This window comes from Stenella coeruleoalba (genome assembly GCF_951394435.1).
Source record: "Stenella coeruleoalba genome assembly, chromosome: 15".
Classification (NCBI taxonomy): Eukaryota; Metazoa; Chordata; class Mammalia; order Artiodactyla; family Delphinidae; genus Stenella; species Stenella coeruleoalba.
In genome coordinates this window covers 83,155,486-83,174,211 of record NC_137161.1, presented here as the reverse complement: position 1 = coordinate 83,174,211, position 18,726 = coordinate 83,155,486, and the positions used below count along the sequence as shown (strand labels likewise).

Below are 18,726 nucleotides of genomic sequence, written 5' to 3'. Positions count from 1 at the left end.
ATGTGGGATCTTAGTTCCCCGACCAGGTATCGAACCCACATCCCCTGCATTGGAAGGGGGATTCTTAACCACTGGACCACCAGGGAAGTCCCTACCAATGGTTTTCTAAAAACGGTTTTCCTAAGCTGCAAAAAGTTACTTTTCTCTCTGCAGGGCCGATTAACTTTTAAGAATGGGCGTGTGTATGATGGCCCATTTTCCAATGACCGCATAGCAGAGTTTCCAAATCTTGAAGGTGAACTGATCAGCTACCTGGACACGACTCCAGAATCTGCCCTCAGGAACCAGTATTGCAGATCCTCCATCAGTGCCGGTAGGGAGCGTCCACCTGTCAGCTAAAGGCAAATTAATGTGTAACATCGCATCAAAAATACACCTCATCTTTCAGAAAACACAAGTTTCCTGTGAGCAACTGCTTTCTTATAGGTTTTTGAATACTCTTGTGTCACGCTTCTGCAGAAAATCATTTTGACATGACATTGAAATATTTTAACATTGTTTTTCACATTTATCCTGTATATTTGTCCTCATCTGCTAGAAATCATCAGAAAGCTTGATGGCAGTGAAAGTAATTCCACGTTAGGCTCGAGCATTGAGCTGGATCTCAGTTTGTTGCTGAAAATGTACCCGGAGAGAGACCAATCAGAAGAAAAGAAGCAGGTAAAAACCTTCTGTATTATTATAAATTTATATTTTAGGCTAAAACATTAGCAGACTCTCCACAGTCCTGGGAAGATGCAGTTGATGACTGCTGTCATGTATTGAATGTCTTTTATTTTTTAAAGTTTTTTAAATTAATTATTTATTTTTGGCCATGCTGCGTGGCTTGTGACATCTCAGTTTCCCGACTAGGGATCAAACCCAGGCCCCCGGCCGTGGAAGTGTGGAGTCCTAACCGCTGGACCGCCAGGGAATTCCCTGGTTTGCTAATATTTTGTTGAAGATTTTTGTGTCTGTGTCCATGAGGGATATCGATCTGTAGACAAGAGAATTTTATCACTGTCATTGAGATAGGATGAAACAGGACAGGATCGGACAGAGCAGCATGAAAGTAATTCCACTGTCCAGATAACAGCATGTCTTTCTACTCTTACTCAGAAATTGCACGTTACTGACCTGGGGATGGGTGGGGAGAATATAACATTTATTGAGCTCTTACAGTGGTAAGAGGTAAATGCTATTGCATGTGTTACCTCGTTTAATTTAGAAAACAGGTTTTCTTTTACCTTTGTTCTTATCAGGTAAGATGAAGATATGTGTGGCTTTCCCTTTTCAGGTAGAATATGCTATCTTAAGAAATATTACAGAACTAAGAAGAATCTATAGCTTCTACAGCAGCCTAGGATGTGATCACTCTCTGGATAACACCTTTCTGATGACAAAGCTTCACTTCTGGAGGTTTCTAAAAGACTGCAAATTCCATCATCATAAAATAACCCTCGCCGATATGGACAGGGTACTAAGTGGTGAGTATTCCACATCCTTCGCATCTGGTTTAAAGAGCAGTATAACATCACAGCACCCTGACACCAGTTAGGAAATGTTAAGGGAGTGAGGAAGGCAGATGTTGGGAGAGGTGTTCCAGAAGGCAATACATGGTTGTGTTCCCAGGGTGCTTAAAACATGACTGAGGAGAGGATCTCATGAAATAACAGCAACAGTTAAAGACCATCTCTAGCAGGGGCAGCAAAGTCGGCCCGTGGGCCAAATCCAGCCCAACTGCGTGTTCTTGTAAATAAAGTTTTATTGGAACACAGCCATGCTCATTTGTTGTCATCTTGTCCGTGGCTTCTTTTGCCCTGCACCAGCAGAGCTGAGTGGCTGTGACAGAGGCTGGCCCACAGAGCCTAAAATATTTACCGTCTGGCCCTTTACAGAGAAGCCTGCCTATCCCTGAGAAAACAACAACAACAATCCGCCCCCCCTCAAAAAAAAAGCCCCCAAACCGTCCAGTTGTCAGGTCACAAGCAGAGAGGATCAGGGAGGGCTTGGAATAGCCTAGAAAAGGCTTTAGAGGGCTTCCCTGGTGGCTCAGAGGTTAAGAATTTGCCTGCCAATGCAGGGGACACGGGTTCGAGCCCTGGTCCGGGAAGATCCCACGTGCCGCGGAGCAACTAAGCCCGTGCGCCACAACTACTGAGCCTGCGCTCTAGAGCCCGCGAGCCACAACTACTGAGCCCGTGCGCCACAACCACTGAAGCCCGCACGCCTGGAGCCCGTGCTCTGCAACAAGAGAAGCCACCGCAATGAGAAGCCTATGCACCGCAACTAGAGAAAGCCCGCGTGCAGCAATGAAGACCCAATGCAGCCAAAAATAAATAAATAAATTTAAAAAGAAAAAAAAAGAAAGAAAAGGCTTTAGATAATCTTGGGCTTGGGCTTGATTTCAAGTTGAAAAGTCCCTGCAGTAAAATTAACAACTTTGAAGGCTTTATTCCTTTCAGCTGAATTGTGGCAGGCAGGCAGGCTGGAAGGCCTCAGATCACCTTCTTGATGTTAGACCTAACGCCTATTTACTTCAAATTTCAGTGTCTGAAACACACTTCAAACTTCACTTAGAATTAGCAGCGTTAATCAGACTGTGGCTCAGACCACTTTGAAAAACACCGGGACAAGGTATCTTGTAAGTTTCTTGTAAAGTGACCAGATGGAGCTCTTTCATGTGGACCTTAATTTTTAGGTGCACGCTTATATGCTGTTCAGGGTAGTCTCTAGGAAAAAGGTGTACTCCATTGTATTCAGTTCTTTGAGTTGTGTACCAGGAGCAAATAAGATAGAAGGTTCTAGAGACCACCAGGCATCCTCCCCAATTTTCTTGTTTTAGCCAATAAGGACATACCAGTTGAAGAAATTCATTCTCCATTTACAACAATACTTTTGACAACATTTTTGAATTACCTCCTGGAGTTGGCTTACCACATCCATCACAAAGAATACCAGTAAGTACTCCTTCTGGACCCCATGATAGGATGAGGGCTGAGCTCATAGGATTGTTATGATATTGTTCCTTTTTCTTCGATATTATTTTTCATACTCTTGAAGGATCAGAAACAAAAGTTTTCCACAAATATTAACCACAAAACCGCGAGAAACAAGATTAAATTTTGAAAACCCTTCTGACGTGGGTCATGTTTCAATTCTGCACATAGCCCTCAAGTTTTTATTCAGAAATAGTTACCACCAGCTCTTCCTTAGACCAGAATTTCCTATCTTTCTCAGAGCAAAATTGATATTGTATCTTTAAAAAAAAAAACTATTTTGAAATAATTGTTGATTTACAGAGTGTCGCCAACGCAATTCTCATAACACAGAGAATTCCTATATACCCTTCATCCAGCTTCCCCTAATTACTACATCTTACAGAACCATGGTACACTTATCAAAATTAAGGAATTAACATTGCTACAACACCATTAACTAAATTACAGATTTTTTTAGAACTTCCTGAGTTTTTTCCCTTTTCTGTTTCAAGACCGAATCCAGGATCCCACCTTGTATTTATCACATCTCCTTAGTCCCCTACAGCTGTGATAGTTTGTCTTTTATGACCATGACACTTCGGAAGAATATTGGTCAGTTATTTTGTAAAATGCCCCTCGATTTCAATTTTCTGATTTTTTTTCATCATCACACTGAGGTTATGAGTTTGGGGGAAGAATACCATCCTATCAGGTAAATGATGTCGATCTGTCTCATTACTGGGGAGGTTAACCTTGATCACGCGGTTAAGTGCTGTCAGCCCGGTTTCTCTACTGCAGACTTACTATTTTCCCCTTGCTGTACTCTACTTGTTAGAAGCCAGTTACTAAGCCCACCGCATACTCAAGGGGAGGGGAATTAAGTTCCACCTCCTGGAAGGAGCAGTGATTATGGTGTCTTCTTAATCACAGAGACAGAAGCCCATCACTCTTTTTGTGTTTTACAAAACTGATGAATGAGAACATTCGCCCAAATGCCTGCCGTGTAAAAGGTAAATACAAAACCAATAGGATTATATTTACCATAATATTTTCCAAAATAGAGTTTTGTAATCATCTTTTGAATGTTTATTTTTCCATTACATCTTTAGGCAGTTTATTCTGCGAGGCCCACCGGACACTCTATTCAATGAATTACGTGGATAAGTGCTGGGAGATCTACACAGTTTACTGCAGACCAAACGCAGCCCCTCCGCATGAGCTCACAATGGACATGAGACACTTCCTCTGGATGTTGAAGGTAACCACTCATGGCTGGTACTGGCTTTATATTCATAGGTACTTGATTTTAATTTAAGAAAGGCAAAATATTCTAGCTGTGATGTGCAAGGAACAAGGTGAAGGTCTGAGAGAAATTTTCGTAGCCATCAGCAGAGGAGAGTAACTCTAATGGCCTGTGATAGTGGAAGGAAGAGAAACAGAAGGAGCTTGTGCCCAATGGGCTTCCCAGCCAGGGGGGAGGGGTATGGTCGGCGGGGCCTCCAGCATCTTTACTGATGCAGACCTTTCCCTGTAAGGGAAGGTGGGGGGATGGATGTCACTTAAAAAAAACTACTGTTCATCAGAAAAGTGATTTAAGAAAGTTATTAGTTTGGAAAATAGTGGGAATATCTAATTTATACAATATTCTTATATTCTTGGTAGTTTTTCTTTCATGATATTTTAAATTTATACTTGTGGGTAGATAAAGGATAAAACTAATAGGGGATAGAGTGATTTAAAAAAATTTAAGTGTCACATGTATACAAAAAACTGGTTTTACAAATTGAAATGTCATATATATGAAAAACTAGTATTGATAGGAAATAATTTTTTGAAGTACGTGGTTTTTGGGGATGGAATATTATACAGCTGTTTATTCACTTTCCCTCTTCTCCGTGGTCCCTTATTATTGATGAAATGAGGCCATTTGTCCCTGTAGACTGACTGGTCAGACTTCAGTTTTGGTTGGCTGCATCCTCAGAGAGTTGATGACAGGTGTTCCTTTTCCCCTTTATTTCCATCAAAGTGGTCACTAGAATTAGAAGCTTGATTAGATTTTGTTTTAAAAAAACTTTTTAATTTTTATTTATTTATTATTTTTGGCTGTGTTGTGTCTTCACTGCTGCATGCAGGCTTTCTCTAGTTGTGGCGAGCGGGGGCTACTCTTTGTGGTGGTGCATGGGCTTCTCATTGTGGTGGCTTCTCTTGTGGAGCACAGGCTCTAGGCACGTGGGCTCAGTAGTTGTGGTGCACGGCCTTAGTTGCTCCGTGGCATGTGGGATCTTCCCGGACCAGGACTCAAACCTGTGTCCCCTGCATTGGCAGGTGGATTCTTAACCACCGCACCACCAGGGAAGTCCCTCAGGTTTTGTTTGTTTCCTGACAAAGCTGCAGGTGCTTCTGGCTAATTCCTGTTGTGTCACGTCAGGGATGCTCCCTTTTAGTGATGCTGAGATCAACCAGTGGGTCATATGGTGTCAGCAGAATCCTTCCATTTCAACGTTCCCCCATAAACCTTTCACTAGTGGTTCGAGTAGCCCTGACAGTCATTGCTGACATCTGTTATTTCCTTAAGGGTCCCACAATAGTAATTTTCTATCATTCCATCTGCATTTCTTAGCTATGAATCCGATATAAAGAAGAACTTTACCTCATCAGCTATCTGATGACTCTGAAATACACAGGAAAGGAAGGATAAGTGCTCAATTTTTCCCTTTATTAATTTTCAGAATGAGTTGATATCCTGGCAGTTCTTCAACAGTGACTAATGAGCTTTTGAAAATATCATTATAACTCCCGGGCTTACACATATTCGATGTGTTTCAATCCACTGCAGTCTTCCCTCCATCCCCCATGGTCAAATTGTCCCATATTTGGCCAGTAAGAATCTCTCCAACTTGCTACCTGCTACCTTGACTCCATGGATTAACGTTGTACATCAGTTTTTAAAAAAATTTCCACTATTACTTGTTTAATCATTGCTTCAGAACCATTTTTTCACTCTGGGACTGTAGCTAAAATAGTTTATAATACTATATCCTCTGTATCTCTTTTCTCTGTTTTCTCTTGGTGTAGCTTCTTTCAGCATAGTCATTTCGAGATTCATCCATGTTGTTGAAGGTATAAATAGTTCGCTCTCTGTTACTGCTGAATAGCATTCCATTCGATGGATATACCGTGATTTGTTTATGCATCCGTCTATCAATGGACATTTGGGTTGTTTATAGTTTGTGGCTGTAGAATCAATATAGTATGAACAGGGGCTTCCCTGGTGGCGCAGTGGTTGAGAGTCCGCCTGCCGATGCGGGGGACACGGGTTCGTGCCCCGGTCCGGGAGGATCCCACATGCCGCGGAGCGGCTGGCCCCGTGAGCCATGGCCGCTGAGCCTGCGCGTCCGGAGCCTGTGCTCCACAGCGGGAGAGGCCGCAACAGTGAGAGGCCCGCGTACCGCAAAAAAAAAAAAAAAATATATATAGAGTATGAACAACTGTGGACAGGTTTTTCTGTGGACAAGTTTTGATTTCTATGGGATAAACGCCCCAGGCGGCAATTACTGAGTTATATGGTGAGTATTTGTCTCATTTTTTTTTTTAAAAGACTGCCAAACTATTTTTCAGCGTGGCTGGATCATCTTATAGTCCCACCAGCAATACTTGCCAGTATCTGTCTTTCAACTGGTGTATTTAGAACATGGACGTTTAATATAATTGGTTTGTTAGGTGTAAGTTTGCCATTTAGTTTTTCGATTTTTGTTTGTTCTGTTTTTGTTTTCTTTTTCCTGCCTTCCCGTAGGTTACTTAAACATTTTTTAGAATTTCATTTTGATTGATCTAATAGTGTTGTTTTGAGTATCTATAAATATAATAGACTTATCACAGTCTAATGGTGTCATCATTTGACCAATTCGAGTGAAGTACAGAAACCCTTACTTCCCTTTACATCTTTTTACCCCCTACCATTTATAATATAATTGATATTTCCTCTGCCTACCTTTAGAACCACATCAGATAGTAGTATAATTTTTGCTTTAACTGCCAAATATAATTTATAAAACTCAAGAGGAAAAGGAAAGTGTATTGTACCGATCCCTATTTTTGCTTACAATATTTGTTCTTCCTTCCTGAAGTTCCTGATTCCTTATCATTTCCTTTCTATTTAGAGAATTTTCTCCAGCCATCCTTTTCAGGTAGGTCTGCTAGCAACCAGTTCTTAGTTTGCCTTCATCCGAGAATGTCTTAATTCCCCTTCAGTCCTGAAGGACATTTTCTCTGGCAAGAGGATTCTGAGTTGAAAGTCCTCTTTCAGCCCTTGGAAAATGCTGTGCCACTTCCTTCTGGCTCCTGTGCTTTCTGATGAGAAACCTGCCGTCATGTGAATTTTTTCCATGATAGGAAGGTGTCGTTTCACTGTCACTTTCAAGACTTTTCTCTGTCTTTAGTTTTCAGAAGTTTGACGTGTGTCTTGATGTGAATTTCTTTGGGTTTATCTTATGTGGGATTCACTCAAATTCTTAGATCTGTAGGTTTGTGTTTCTATCAAGTTTAAGAAGTTTTCAGCCCTTATTTATTCATGTACTTTTTCGACCCACCTTTCTTTCTCCTTTCCTTCTGTGACTCTGATAACATGAATGTTAGATCTTTTATTATAGGCCCATGGGTCCCTGAGTCTGTTTTTTTTTTTCAGTCTATTTTCTCTCTGTTGTTCAGGTTGGATAATTTCTATTATTCCATTTTCAGGTTCACTGATTCTTTCTCCTATCCCTTTCTTTATGCTGTTGAGCCCATCTATTGAGCTTTTAATTTAATTATTATAGTTTTTGGTTCTAAAATTTCCATTTAGTGCTTCATTTCTTCCATTCATTTGCTGAGACTTTCTTTTTTCCCCCATTTGTTTCAAGCCTGTTTGTAATGGCTCATTTAAGCATTTTAATTAAAATCTGTGTCACTTAATTCTGTGTCCTCTGTCATCTTGGTGTTGGCATATGTTGATTGTCTTTGTTCATTCAGTTTGATATCTTCCTGGCTATTGGCACCATGAGTCAGTGATTTCCCACTGAAACCTGAACATTTGAGTATGTTATGTTATGAGACTCTTATTTAAAACCTTCTGTTTTTGCTGGTTTCTGATGAAGTCTAATTATCTATTTTTTTCTTTTCTCACTTGTGCCTTTGGTGTTAAGTCTAAGAATCCACTGTCACACACCATTGTAAAGCAATTATACTCCAATAAAGATGTAAAAAAAAAAGAATCCATTGTCAATCCAAGATCATGAAGACTAACCTCTATGTTGTCTTCTGAGTTTTCTCTCTGACTTTTAGGTCATTTTGAATTAATTTTTCTACAGTATATGGTCTGAGGTAGGGGGTCCAACAATTTTTGTGTGTGTGGATCCCCAGTTGTCCCAGCACCATTTGTTGAGAAGACTGTTTCCCTCTATTGATTGGTCTTGGCATTCTAGTCAAAAATCAGTTGGCCATAGATGTATGGCTTTATTTCTGGATTCTCAATTGTATTTCATTTATCTGTATGTTTATCCTCTTACCAGTACCACACTGTCTTGATTACTGTTGCTTCTCAATCATTTTGATGTAATTTCTTTTCCTTGCTGAAATATTTTACAATCTACTTTTATCCTTGTTCCAAAATTTCACAGTGATGCAGCTTTGGTATTTGTCTTTTTACGTTTATTTCGTGAGCTTTAACGTTGGAAACCTGTGCCCTTCAGTCCTGCAACATGCTCTGGAATTACTTGTTCAGATTTCCTGCCTTCCATTTGCTCCATCCTTTTTGTGGAACATGGGTGTCAAACCTCCTGGACCAATTTAATTTTATTTTAGTCTTTTCTCTCTGACCATCCATATCTTTGTTATTTTTTGTTCTCCTTTAGGAGAGATTTCCTGCATTACCTTTCCCCTTCTATTTGAGTTTCTGCTATTAAATTTCTAATCCTTCGACCCTTTTTTAAGCATTTTGCTTGTTTTTAAAACATGGATGCAATCTCTCTTATTCCACTGAAGAAATGAATTGGGGGTGGGGGAGCTAAATGGAATTTTTTTTTTCTCGGCTTTTTACATTGCCTCTGTTCCTTCCAAGTCCAGATCTCCCTTCCCCACCTCTGTTGGTTTTGTTCTCTGGCTTTTATATTAAGGCTTTCCCCATAGCATGTGTGGTGAAACTTGGCTGTCCACTCATAGATAGGACTGTGGCACTCTAAGGCTGAATGGGGGCTTCCCTGGTGGCACAGTGGGACACGGGCTCCAGCCCTGGTCCGGGAAGATCTCACATGCCACGGAGCAACGAAGCCCGTGTGCCACAACTACTGAGCCTGCGCTCTAGAGCCCGCGAGCCACAACTACTGAGCCCATGTGCCACAACTACTGAAGCCCGTGTGCCTAGAGCCCGTGCTCCGCAACAAAAGAAGCCACCACAATGAGAGGCCCGCGCACCGCAACAAAGAGTAGCCCCTGCTCGCTACAGCCAGAGAAAAGCCCAAGCACAGCAACAAAGACCCAACGCAGCCAAAAATAAAAAAAATAAATAAAATAAAATAAAATAAAATAAAGGCTGATTGGAAGTTCATGTGGATGAGCGGCACTTGTCAAAGATTAGGTTTCACTGTGGAGTAACCAAGCCAGGAAACTGCCCCACCTCTCCCCTTTCTCCTCCCCAGCCCACAGTTTTGTCTTTTGTCTTTTTGGCTGTGGCGTGTGGCATGTGGGATCTTAGTTCCCTGACCAGGCAGTGAACCCAAACCCCTTGTATTGGAAGTGTGGAGTCTTAACCACCGGACTGCCAGGGAAGACCCTCCACCAGCCTGTGGTTGACAGAGCTTTTCTCTTGGATGTTTGATTTTCCAGGGGAGGATTTCTCCTAACTCCTGCCTGGGGGATATGAACCTGGTTTTCATAGTTCTTAGAACAGAGTGGAGGGAAGGGTCAGTGTGAAGGGAGGGCCCTACCAACGTGCACTTTCCCCTAATTCTTGTTTTCAGCAGGACTGTGACTTTAGGGGAGCCAAATGCACTGTGGTTCAGTATCTCCAGCGAGTCAACCTTCTGTTTTCAGTCTAGATGCGGAAAGGGTCTTCACCTAGACTTTCTGGGAGTCTTCCTGTGTTCAGCCTTACCTGTAGCACGGCCTTCAGAGCTGACTCCTTCCTGAGTTCCGACTGGACTCGACTTGCCTCTTGCCTCCCTGAGCTCTCAGCTCCTTGTTCTGCTAAGCCCATTAGTCCAGCGCTTTCCCACCAGTAGAGCTGTGTTGATATCTCACGTCTGGGTCATCCACTCTCCCGTTCTCTGTCCTATGTTTATGCCTCTAAAAAAATCTTTACTGTTGTCTTAGAGGGATTAGGGAAGGAGTAGAGAGGTAAATACCAATGTTAATCCAGAATGCTTTTCAAAATTACCAGTTTTTAAGATACTTATTTCTAGACCATCTCCTTAAAGTGCTGTATTGGTATAAACTAACTTTAAAAATATATAGCTGTTTGTAATTATCGGCCATTATGATTTGATTGGTTGTTTCTTTTACAGAGATTTAAAATGATAAATAAAGAATTAACAGCAAGAAAATTTGTGGAGGTCATAGCAGAGGATAATCCTTTCATGCATGATGGAATTGACAGCAACTTTAAACTTGAGGTTTGTAAACTGGTGTCACGAACGGTACAGATCCAACTCAGGCTGTTTGCTCTACCGTGGACACCAAGATTGGGTTGGCACCAATGGTGCCAGCACGGCCACCTCTCTGGGTCCACGTCTGACACTGAGTCACACCTGCCGCTTAGCTGTTCCCTGAATACGCCCACCACACCCCTACCTCAGGACATTTGTACTTGCTAACCTCCGCCCCTGCCACCTGTTTCTGGCTTACATAATGCATATCTTGCCTGTAGTTCTGAAGGCTGACAGTCGGAAATCAAGGTGTTGCTGGAATTGGATCCCTCTGAGGGCTGTGGGGAAGGATCTGCTCCAGGCCTCTCTCCTTGGCTTGTAGAGGTTGTCTGCTCCCCATGTCTCTTCACATTGTCTTCTATGTTTCTGTCTGTGGGTCCAAATTTCCCTCTTCTTGTAAGGACAGCCGCCACACTGAACTAGGGCCCACCCTAACGGCCTCACTTGAGCTCGATTATCTGTAACCTGAGCATACTGGGGGACAGGACTCCAACTCTTTTTTCAGGAGGCACAGTTCAAACCGTAACAGTCTTCCCTTTGCAACGCCCCTCCCCATTCATATCCTCCTTACGTACAAAATATGTTCACCCTATCCCAGCATCTCCAGAGGGCTTAGCCATTCAGCACCACCTCTTAACAGGTGCCACTTCTCTAGCTGTCCAAGAAAAAAAGAAATACTTCTGAAAGTGACTGTCCTCAATTAGCTAATATAAAATAAAATGTTTCCGGCAAATAGAAAAATGACTTACAAGCTAAGGAGAGAATATACGTCCTCACAGATCTTTTAAATGCTGTAGTTTTTATTGCAGACTGGTGTGCGCCCATGATGCCTGAGTGTTGAACAAGGTGGTACTTTCTGGAGAACAAACACCCAGAAGAACTGCTGGTCCACCTCGAGGTGTGTCAGGATGAATAAGACCCTTTATATTTTCTTCTATTTCAGCTGGTTTTCCTGGAATTCTTTGAAGCTCTGTTAAGCTTCGCACTCATCTCTGTTACTAACCAATCGACTAAATTCTATTTAAATTTTCCAAATGATGGCTCGTCTGGAAACAAAGCTGGAAGCACTTATACAATGATAAAGCAGGTAACAAATAATATCTTAGAATTTACAGAGTAAGGAATGGGTTTTATTCTGGAATGGTTAAACCATCATCAAGACTATCTTGGGCTTTTGTAACCCTTCAGGCAATAACTTATTTAAGACTTCTTTTCACATTCTGAAAGGAGTGTATTGTCTTTTTTCTACATTAGGGAAAATGTATTTTCTGGTCATGACCTATGACAGTGGAGATACGTAATGAGTGTCAGAGGGCCTACCGACACCCTCAGGGGCTCCCCTGGCTGGACCACGAGGCTCCCCTGGTCCAGCCAGGGGCTCCCCTGGCTGGACCACGAGGCCTACGGCATCTGAGGTGGTTTTTATGAAACGTTTCAGCCCATGATCTAGTGTTTACAAGAGTGGATCGCTCGTCACAGAGCACAGATGCCAAGGAACAGCTCCCGAGCGTGTGCAGGATGCTGGGCGCGTCCCAGAGGACAGGACCTGCTCATGGGGCTGGACACTGGGCTTCACGCCAAAGCCTTGGGGGAGCAGGGACAGCGTGGGCCGTTGACCGAAAGATCTAGCCGCTGGGTCAGATGGAGCGGGGGTTTCAGGGTAGTGGGCTGGAAGGGTTTCTGATCGTTGAGTCCTTCATTCGGAGCCACAAGGGAGAGTGTTGGGGGCCAGCGGAAACCCCAGCTGGGAAACTCGCCAGAGCTGCTCACTCAGGGAGACCTCTCACTGTTGGTCATCTAAGGAGCACCTCTGACCACGAGTCCCAGGATGTGCCTTGGACCCTCGTGCAGGTTCAACTTCAGTAGCACCCAGGTCATCCGAGAGCCTGGCCACAGGCTGGGGCTGGGTCATGTCCACCGTAAACTCATCCATGCCTGCGTGGATGGCAGCACGTGGGCTCCAGTAACCACACACGGACACGCTGGCCTCGGGGACAGCCTCAGAAACCATCCGATCAAGTTCACGTCTGGTTTCCAATCTGGCACCGCACATCCATCAAGATAAACAAGTCCTATTATAACCATACAACGGGGGATGAGCCAGCAGTGAAATAACTCCTAACACATGCCAACAGCATGGGTGCATTAATTATGCTGGGTGAAAGAAGCCAGACAGAAAAGGATACATACCGCTGTGATTCCAATGACGTAAAATTCTAGAAATGCCAAGTGATCTGTAGTGACAGAAAACAGGTAAGTAGTTGCCCGAGGATGAGGGAAGAGGGCTTCCTGGGGCACAGGAAACCTGGGGTGATGGATACGTCCACTCTCTGAGGCGATGGTTTCACAGGTGTAGACACATCGAAACTCACCGTCCTAGTGCGTCTTATGTGCAGGTCATTGTAAATCAATTATACCACGTTAAAATCACGTACACGTGTGTCTCCACGGAAAACAGAAATCCTCTTATGTATTTGTCGTTGATCAGAACACCCAGAACAGGAGTCCAGGTGCTCTAAGAAGCCAGGAATCTGAGGTGCAGGACGGCAACACTAAGTCGTCTTCAAGCAAGTTAGGAGTCTTGCTTGACATGAGCAAGATAAGGCAATCAGAGGTTTGTATTCACAGCTACCCATGAAAACAGTGCCGCGGCCATGGGATCTACCGCTGCTGCGCACCTGCTATATGGTGAGGGCTCTTCTGGTGCCAGGGTTCTGGCGGGAACAGAAAGCCTGTCCTCTTGTGGGCATCATATTCCGGGGGAGAGACGGACGTAGTGACACGTGAAGAACAGGAAGAGTGAACGCCCTCGGGGTGCTTACCAGGTGCTACGCACTTCCCAGGGGTCCACTCATTTAATGCCCAGACGACTTGTAGGTGCTTCATCGGCTCCAAGGGGGAACTGAGGCACAGAGGTCGAGTAACTTGCCCACTGTCACAGAACTGGTAAGCAGTGGAGCTGGGGGTTTGCATGCAGGCAGTTCGACTCCAGGATTTACACCCGTTACCGCAGTGCTATACTTCTTTACACAATTGGGAGGGATCAGTGATGCGGTGGAAAGCGAGGCAGGCGGTGGAGACTGAGAGACAGGGTGGGGTGGGAAGGGAAGGTCTTTGGATGAAGCCACACTTGAGCGCAGCTGGGAGGAGACTGTCCTGTGCGGGGGCCTTGAGGCGGGAGCACCTCTGGGGTGTTGGAAGGGGGGTAGCAGCAGGTGTAGCCACGTCGGCGTGGCCCAGAAGATGCACTGAGTGAGGCAGTGCCCGGCCGGGAGGAGGCCCTGAGCAAGGGGGTTCAGTAGGCTCACGACGGCTTTGCTGTTGACAAACCCGTAAGGAAGCTCTTGGAATTATCTGCATGTATTTTGAAGGCTGTGGAGTTTGAGAGGGCAAGAGAAGGCAAAGATGATTCTAAGGGTTTTTTTGGCCTGAACAACTGGAAGAACAGAGCTTCCATTTATCATGAAGGGGAGGACTGGGGTTTGAGGGGGAGATGAGTTTTGGGGGTGAAATTAAAGGGTTGGGTTTGGGCATGTCAGACTTAAGGTGCCTGATGAGACATCCACGTGGTGACAGCAAGTGGCAGCTGGAGACAAAGTCTGGAGTTCAAGGGTGAGATCTACTGGAGATAAAAATGTAGGCGTAAACAGCATGTATTGATATATGGTTTTATATATATATATAGTAATTAAAGCCACTAAGAGATGGATTAATACTTTCCCAACAGGCCCAGGGAGTATTTTCTAGTCTTTGGTTTCCTGGGGAAGCCTTCCAGCAAATACAATAGCTCTGTTATTCATTTCCTTAACAGGACGAATATACAGGTTAAAAAGTCAAATTTTAGGCAGATTAAAAATAGTCAAATTAGCATAAAGATAATGGCCTCACTAATACTTTTCTAATTATTTATAATGTAGAAAATTAGTTTTAGTCCATAATGATGCAGAAGTTATATTTTGCTTTATGATTTTTCTTTTTTTTTTTAAAAAAGAAAAAGCCCAAGATCAAGAAGTCTGTAAGTGGCGGAAAAACTTCCAAAATGAACTTTAAATCTCCAGGAAAGGAGCGAACCTTTCTTTTATCTCAAAATGGTGAGTATTTTAATAATAGAACTTTGGTATTAGCAAACTGTTGCTTATAAATGATTTAACATTTATAAAAATGTACAACCATCTTTTAAAACATAATTAGGCTGGGACAGCTGCTCCCAACTCTGCCCCCTGGCTTGACAGAGTTCCCTTTCAAGGCATGGATCTAACCCTTTTCTTTCCCCAGTTTTATTGAGATATACCTGACATACAGTGCTGTGTAAGTTTAAGGTGTACAACATAATGACTTGACTTACATGTATCGTGACATGATGGCCACAATACGCTTAGTTAACATCTATCATCTCATAAATACACACAAAAACAGTTCTTCTTGTGATGAGAACACTTAGCGTTTATTCTCTTAACAACTTCCACATACACCATTCAGCAGTGTTAGCTGCAGTCATCGTGTTGTACGTTACATCCTTATACCTTACAACTGGAAGTTTGTACCTTTGACCACCTTCCTCCAGTGTCCCCCATCTCCCTCCTCTGGTAACCACATATCTGATCTCTTTTTATATGTTTGTATTTTTAAAAAATAGATTCTACTTATAAGTGAGATCATACAGTATTTGTATGTCTCTTTCTGACTTACTTCACTGAGCGTAATGCCCTCAAGGTCCATCCATGGTGTTGTAAATGGCAGGCTCTCCTCCTTTTTATGGCTGAGTACTATTCCATTGTGTATATATACCTCTTCTTTATCCATTCATCTGTTGAGGGACACTTAGGCCGTCTCCTGTCTTGGCTGTTGTAAATGGTGCCACTGTGAATGTGATGGTGCAGCTATCTCTTTGACATAGTGTCTTCATTTCCTTTGGATATATTCCCAGAAGTGGAATTGCTGGATCATAGGGTAGTTCTTTTTTTATTTTTTGAGGAAACCCATACTGTTTTCCATACTGGTTGTACCAATTTACAATCCCACCAAAACCGTACAAGGGTCCTGTTTTCCCACATCCTTGACAGCATCTCTCTTCTTTTTGAAGCAAGCCATTCTAGCAGGTGTGAGTTGGTGTTATTTTTGGCCTTGTCTCGTGGCTTGTGGGATTTTAGTTCCCTAACCAGGGATTGAACCTGGGCCCTCGGCACTGAGAGCGCAAAGTCCTAACCCCTGGACCTCCAGGGAATTCCCTCTCATTGTGTTGTTTTTTTTTTACCCAAACATCTTTATCGGAGTATAATTGCTTTGCAATGGTGCGTCAGTTTCTGCTTCATAACAAAGTGAATCAGTTATACATATACCTGTGTCCCCATATCTGTTCCCTCTTGCATCTCCCTCCCACCCTCCCTATCCCACCCCTCTAGATGGTCACAAAGCACTGAGCTGATTTCCCTGTGCTATGCGGCTGCTTCCCACCAGCTATCAGTTTCATATTTGGTAGTGTATATAAGTCCATCTCACTGTGGTTTTGATTTGCATTTCCCTGATGATCAGTGATGCTGAGCACCTTTTCATGTACCTTGCTTTCCCAACGTCGGTGCTAAAGCTGGCATTTGTGGTCCTTCCGTGGCCCACAGATTTGGGCCAGCTTTCTGTGTGTGCTCACTAGTCACCTGCCAGAGCTCACTCTCACCACCACAGGTAGCTGGCCACAGGGGGGAGGTATGTGTGGGTGAGGTGCCTGGAGCCCGGGGGGTGCCTGTGGGCCACCTGGTGCCACTGACTTACTTTCTCCATGGATTTGCCTTTTCTGGACATTTCCTAGAAATGGAATCATATTCTCTTGCATCTGCTTCTTTCACGTATAGTCATTTTGGGATCCGTTCATGTTGTGGTGCATCTTAGTGTCTTGTTCCTGTGTTGCTGAGGAGTATTCCACTGTGTGGACACACCACATTTTATCTGCCCATCAGCTGATGGACGGCTTGGTGGTTTCCATTTCTGGCTATCAGGAGTAATGCTGCTGTGAACACGGGTGTGCAAGTCTTTATGGATATGTTTTCATTTCTCTTAGTCCTTGTAAAATCTGGCACTGGCGGGACTTCCCTGGTGGTCCAGTGGGTAAGACTCCGCGCTCCCAATGCAGGGGCCCTGGGTTCGATTCCTGGTCAGGGAACTGGATCCCACATGCATGCTGCAACTAAGAGTCCGTGTGCTGCAACGAAGACCCAGAGCAGCCTAAATAAATAAATATTAAAAAAAAAAAATCTGGCACCAGCATCAAGGTTCTCTGCATGAGTCTTCCACTCTCGGGCCCTTCACAGTGGCTCCTGGGATGGAGGGTAGATTGGTCACAGAATACTACGTTTACAGAGCACCTGTGCCCATACTCCTCTCCCATCACTGCCATCAAACAGCAGATCAGCCCAAGCTGTAGACACAGTCAAAAAACAACTGCTCTCTTGAAAGATCCCCAGTCTTATTGATAGTATAGAACTATCCAAAGCATTATCTTCCTGGAATCAACTATATTAAACACATTCCAAAGTGTGTATCTGCTGGCCTTAGTAGATGTGAAGCAACTCCTTACCAAGTCAGTAATTTTACCTACCTTCTTATTCAATTCAGAGTTAAAATCCTTCTTAAACTTTTCTTGGAATTCCCTAGAGGTCCAGTGGTTAGGACTCTTGTGCTTTCACTGCTGAGGGCGCGGATTTGATCCCTGGCGGGGGAACTAAGATCCTGCAAGCTGTGTGGCATGGCCAAACAAAACAAATAAAATGAAATGAAATTTTCTTAGTGAAAACTGCCTTTAAAGACAATGTATGCAAAAGCCAAGAGTTTTTTTTCTTTCTCTGAAACATGGGAATCTTGTAAATTTTCTAAGATTTTAATTTTAGAAAACCAAAATATTTAAGCTATTTAGGAAAAAAATAACAGGTACCAGGAGACTTGAAGGAAGTGTTGACAATCATGGCTGTGGTCAGCTGACGCCAGCCTTGTTCCAGGTGGTCCCTGAAGCATTTTGCAGTTACCTTAATCCTCACAAGCCGACGAGAAGCACAGTGTCACCCACCTTATGGGGGGATGAGGACACTCAGCCCAGCATAGGAAGTGACAGAACTGGGGAACTGGAACACAGACCCCAGAGTTATTGCAAGACTGTATTAATGCTCATTTTAATCAAACTTTCTTCCAGCGGAAAAAGAAAAATCCAAGGATGAACAAAAGGAAAAATTCAATACATGGATCAGTAACATGTACATCTTTTTTGTGAACACTCTCTTCCAAGCACATAAACACGAAGAAACCCTCAAGGAGAAAGTAAAGGAAAACAGGCTACGTAATGAAGCGATAGCCCTTCAGAGGAAGGTGGAGAATGAGGAGCTGGAGGCGAGGTAACTCAGTGAACCCCTCGGCTCCCTCCCGCCCACCTGGCTCTCGGGCATCTTTCTTTCCTGTCCTCTGTAGCCACCAGAAGCTTCAGTACCAAACACTTTCATTAAAAGTCTACCACCTCTGGGCTTCCCTGGTGGTGCAGTGGTTAAGAATCCACCTGCCAATGCAGGGGACACGGGTTCAAGCCCTGGTCTGGGAAGATCCCACATGCCGTGGAGCAACTAAGCCCGTGCGCCACAACTACTGAGCCTGCACTCTAGAGCCCACGAGGCACAACTACTGAGCCCGCGAGCCACAACTACTGAGGCTGTGTGCCACAACTAATGAAGCCCACACGCCTAGAGCCCATGCTCCACAACAAGAGAAGCCACTGCAATGAGAGGCCTGTGCACCACAATGAAGAGTAGCCCCTGCTTGCTGCAACTAGAGAAAGCCCGCATGCAGCAACGAATACCCAATGCAGCCAAAAAAAAAATGAATAAAATAATCTAAAAATATATATTTAAAAAAAAAAAGTCTCCGCCTTCCGAAGGGCGGCACGTCCTCATGTGCAGCTGGGAACCCGTGGCCACCAGTTCTGTCCTGGTTGTCTAAGGCATCCCCAGGCAACAACGAGGAGGCAGCGTGACATAGATCCAGACTGCCCAGGTTCACATCCCAGCCCCATCACTTACATCACCTGGGTGACCTTGGTGAGGTCTGTCCCTGTGTGC

The 18,726-nt window shown here is 43.8% G+C and overlaps 1 protein-coding gene across 2 annotated transcripts in view; it reads left to right on the top strand.

The window, feature by feature from the left end:
- Positions 1-18,726, top strand: part of RSPH10B (radial spoke head 10 homolog B) — a 40,723-nt gene that overhangs the window by 20,012 nt on the left and 1,985 nt on the right. Inside the window, exons 9-19 of one of the 2 annotated variants that reach the window (XM_079899065.1) lie at positions 154-313; positions 539-660; positions 1,277-1,466; positions 2,825-2,939; positions 3,891-3,970; positions 4,070-4,218; positions 10,496-10,603; positions 11,580-11,723; positions 13,125-13,250; positions 14,628-14,727; positions 17,814-18,012. In XM_079899065.1, the coding sequence (XP_079755191.1) occupies positions 154-313; positions 539-660; positions 1,277-1,466; positions 2,825-2,939; positions 3,891-3,970; positions 4,070-4,218; positions 10,496-10,603; positions 11,580-11,723; positions 13,125-13,250; positions 14,628-14,727; positions 17,814-18,012 (1,493 nt within the window). The remainder of the gene's footprint in view (positions 1-153; positions 314-538; positions 661-1,276; positions 1,467-2,824; positions 2,940-3,890; positions 3,971-4,069; positions 4,219-10,495; positions 10,604-11,579; positions 11,724-13,124; positions 13,251-14,627; positions 14,728-17,813; positions 18,013-18,726) is intronic. The other variant, XM_079899064.1, reaches the window with a different exon arrangement.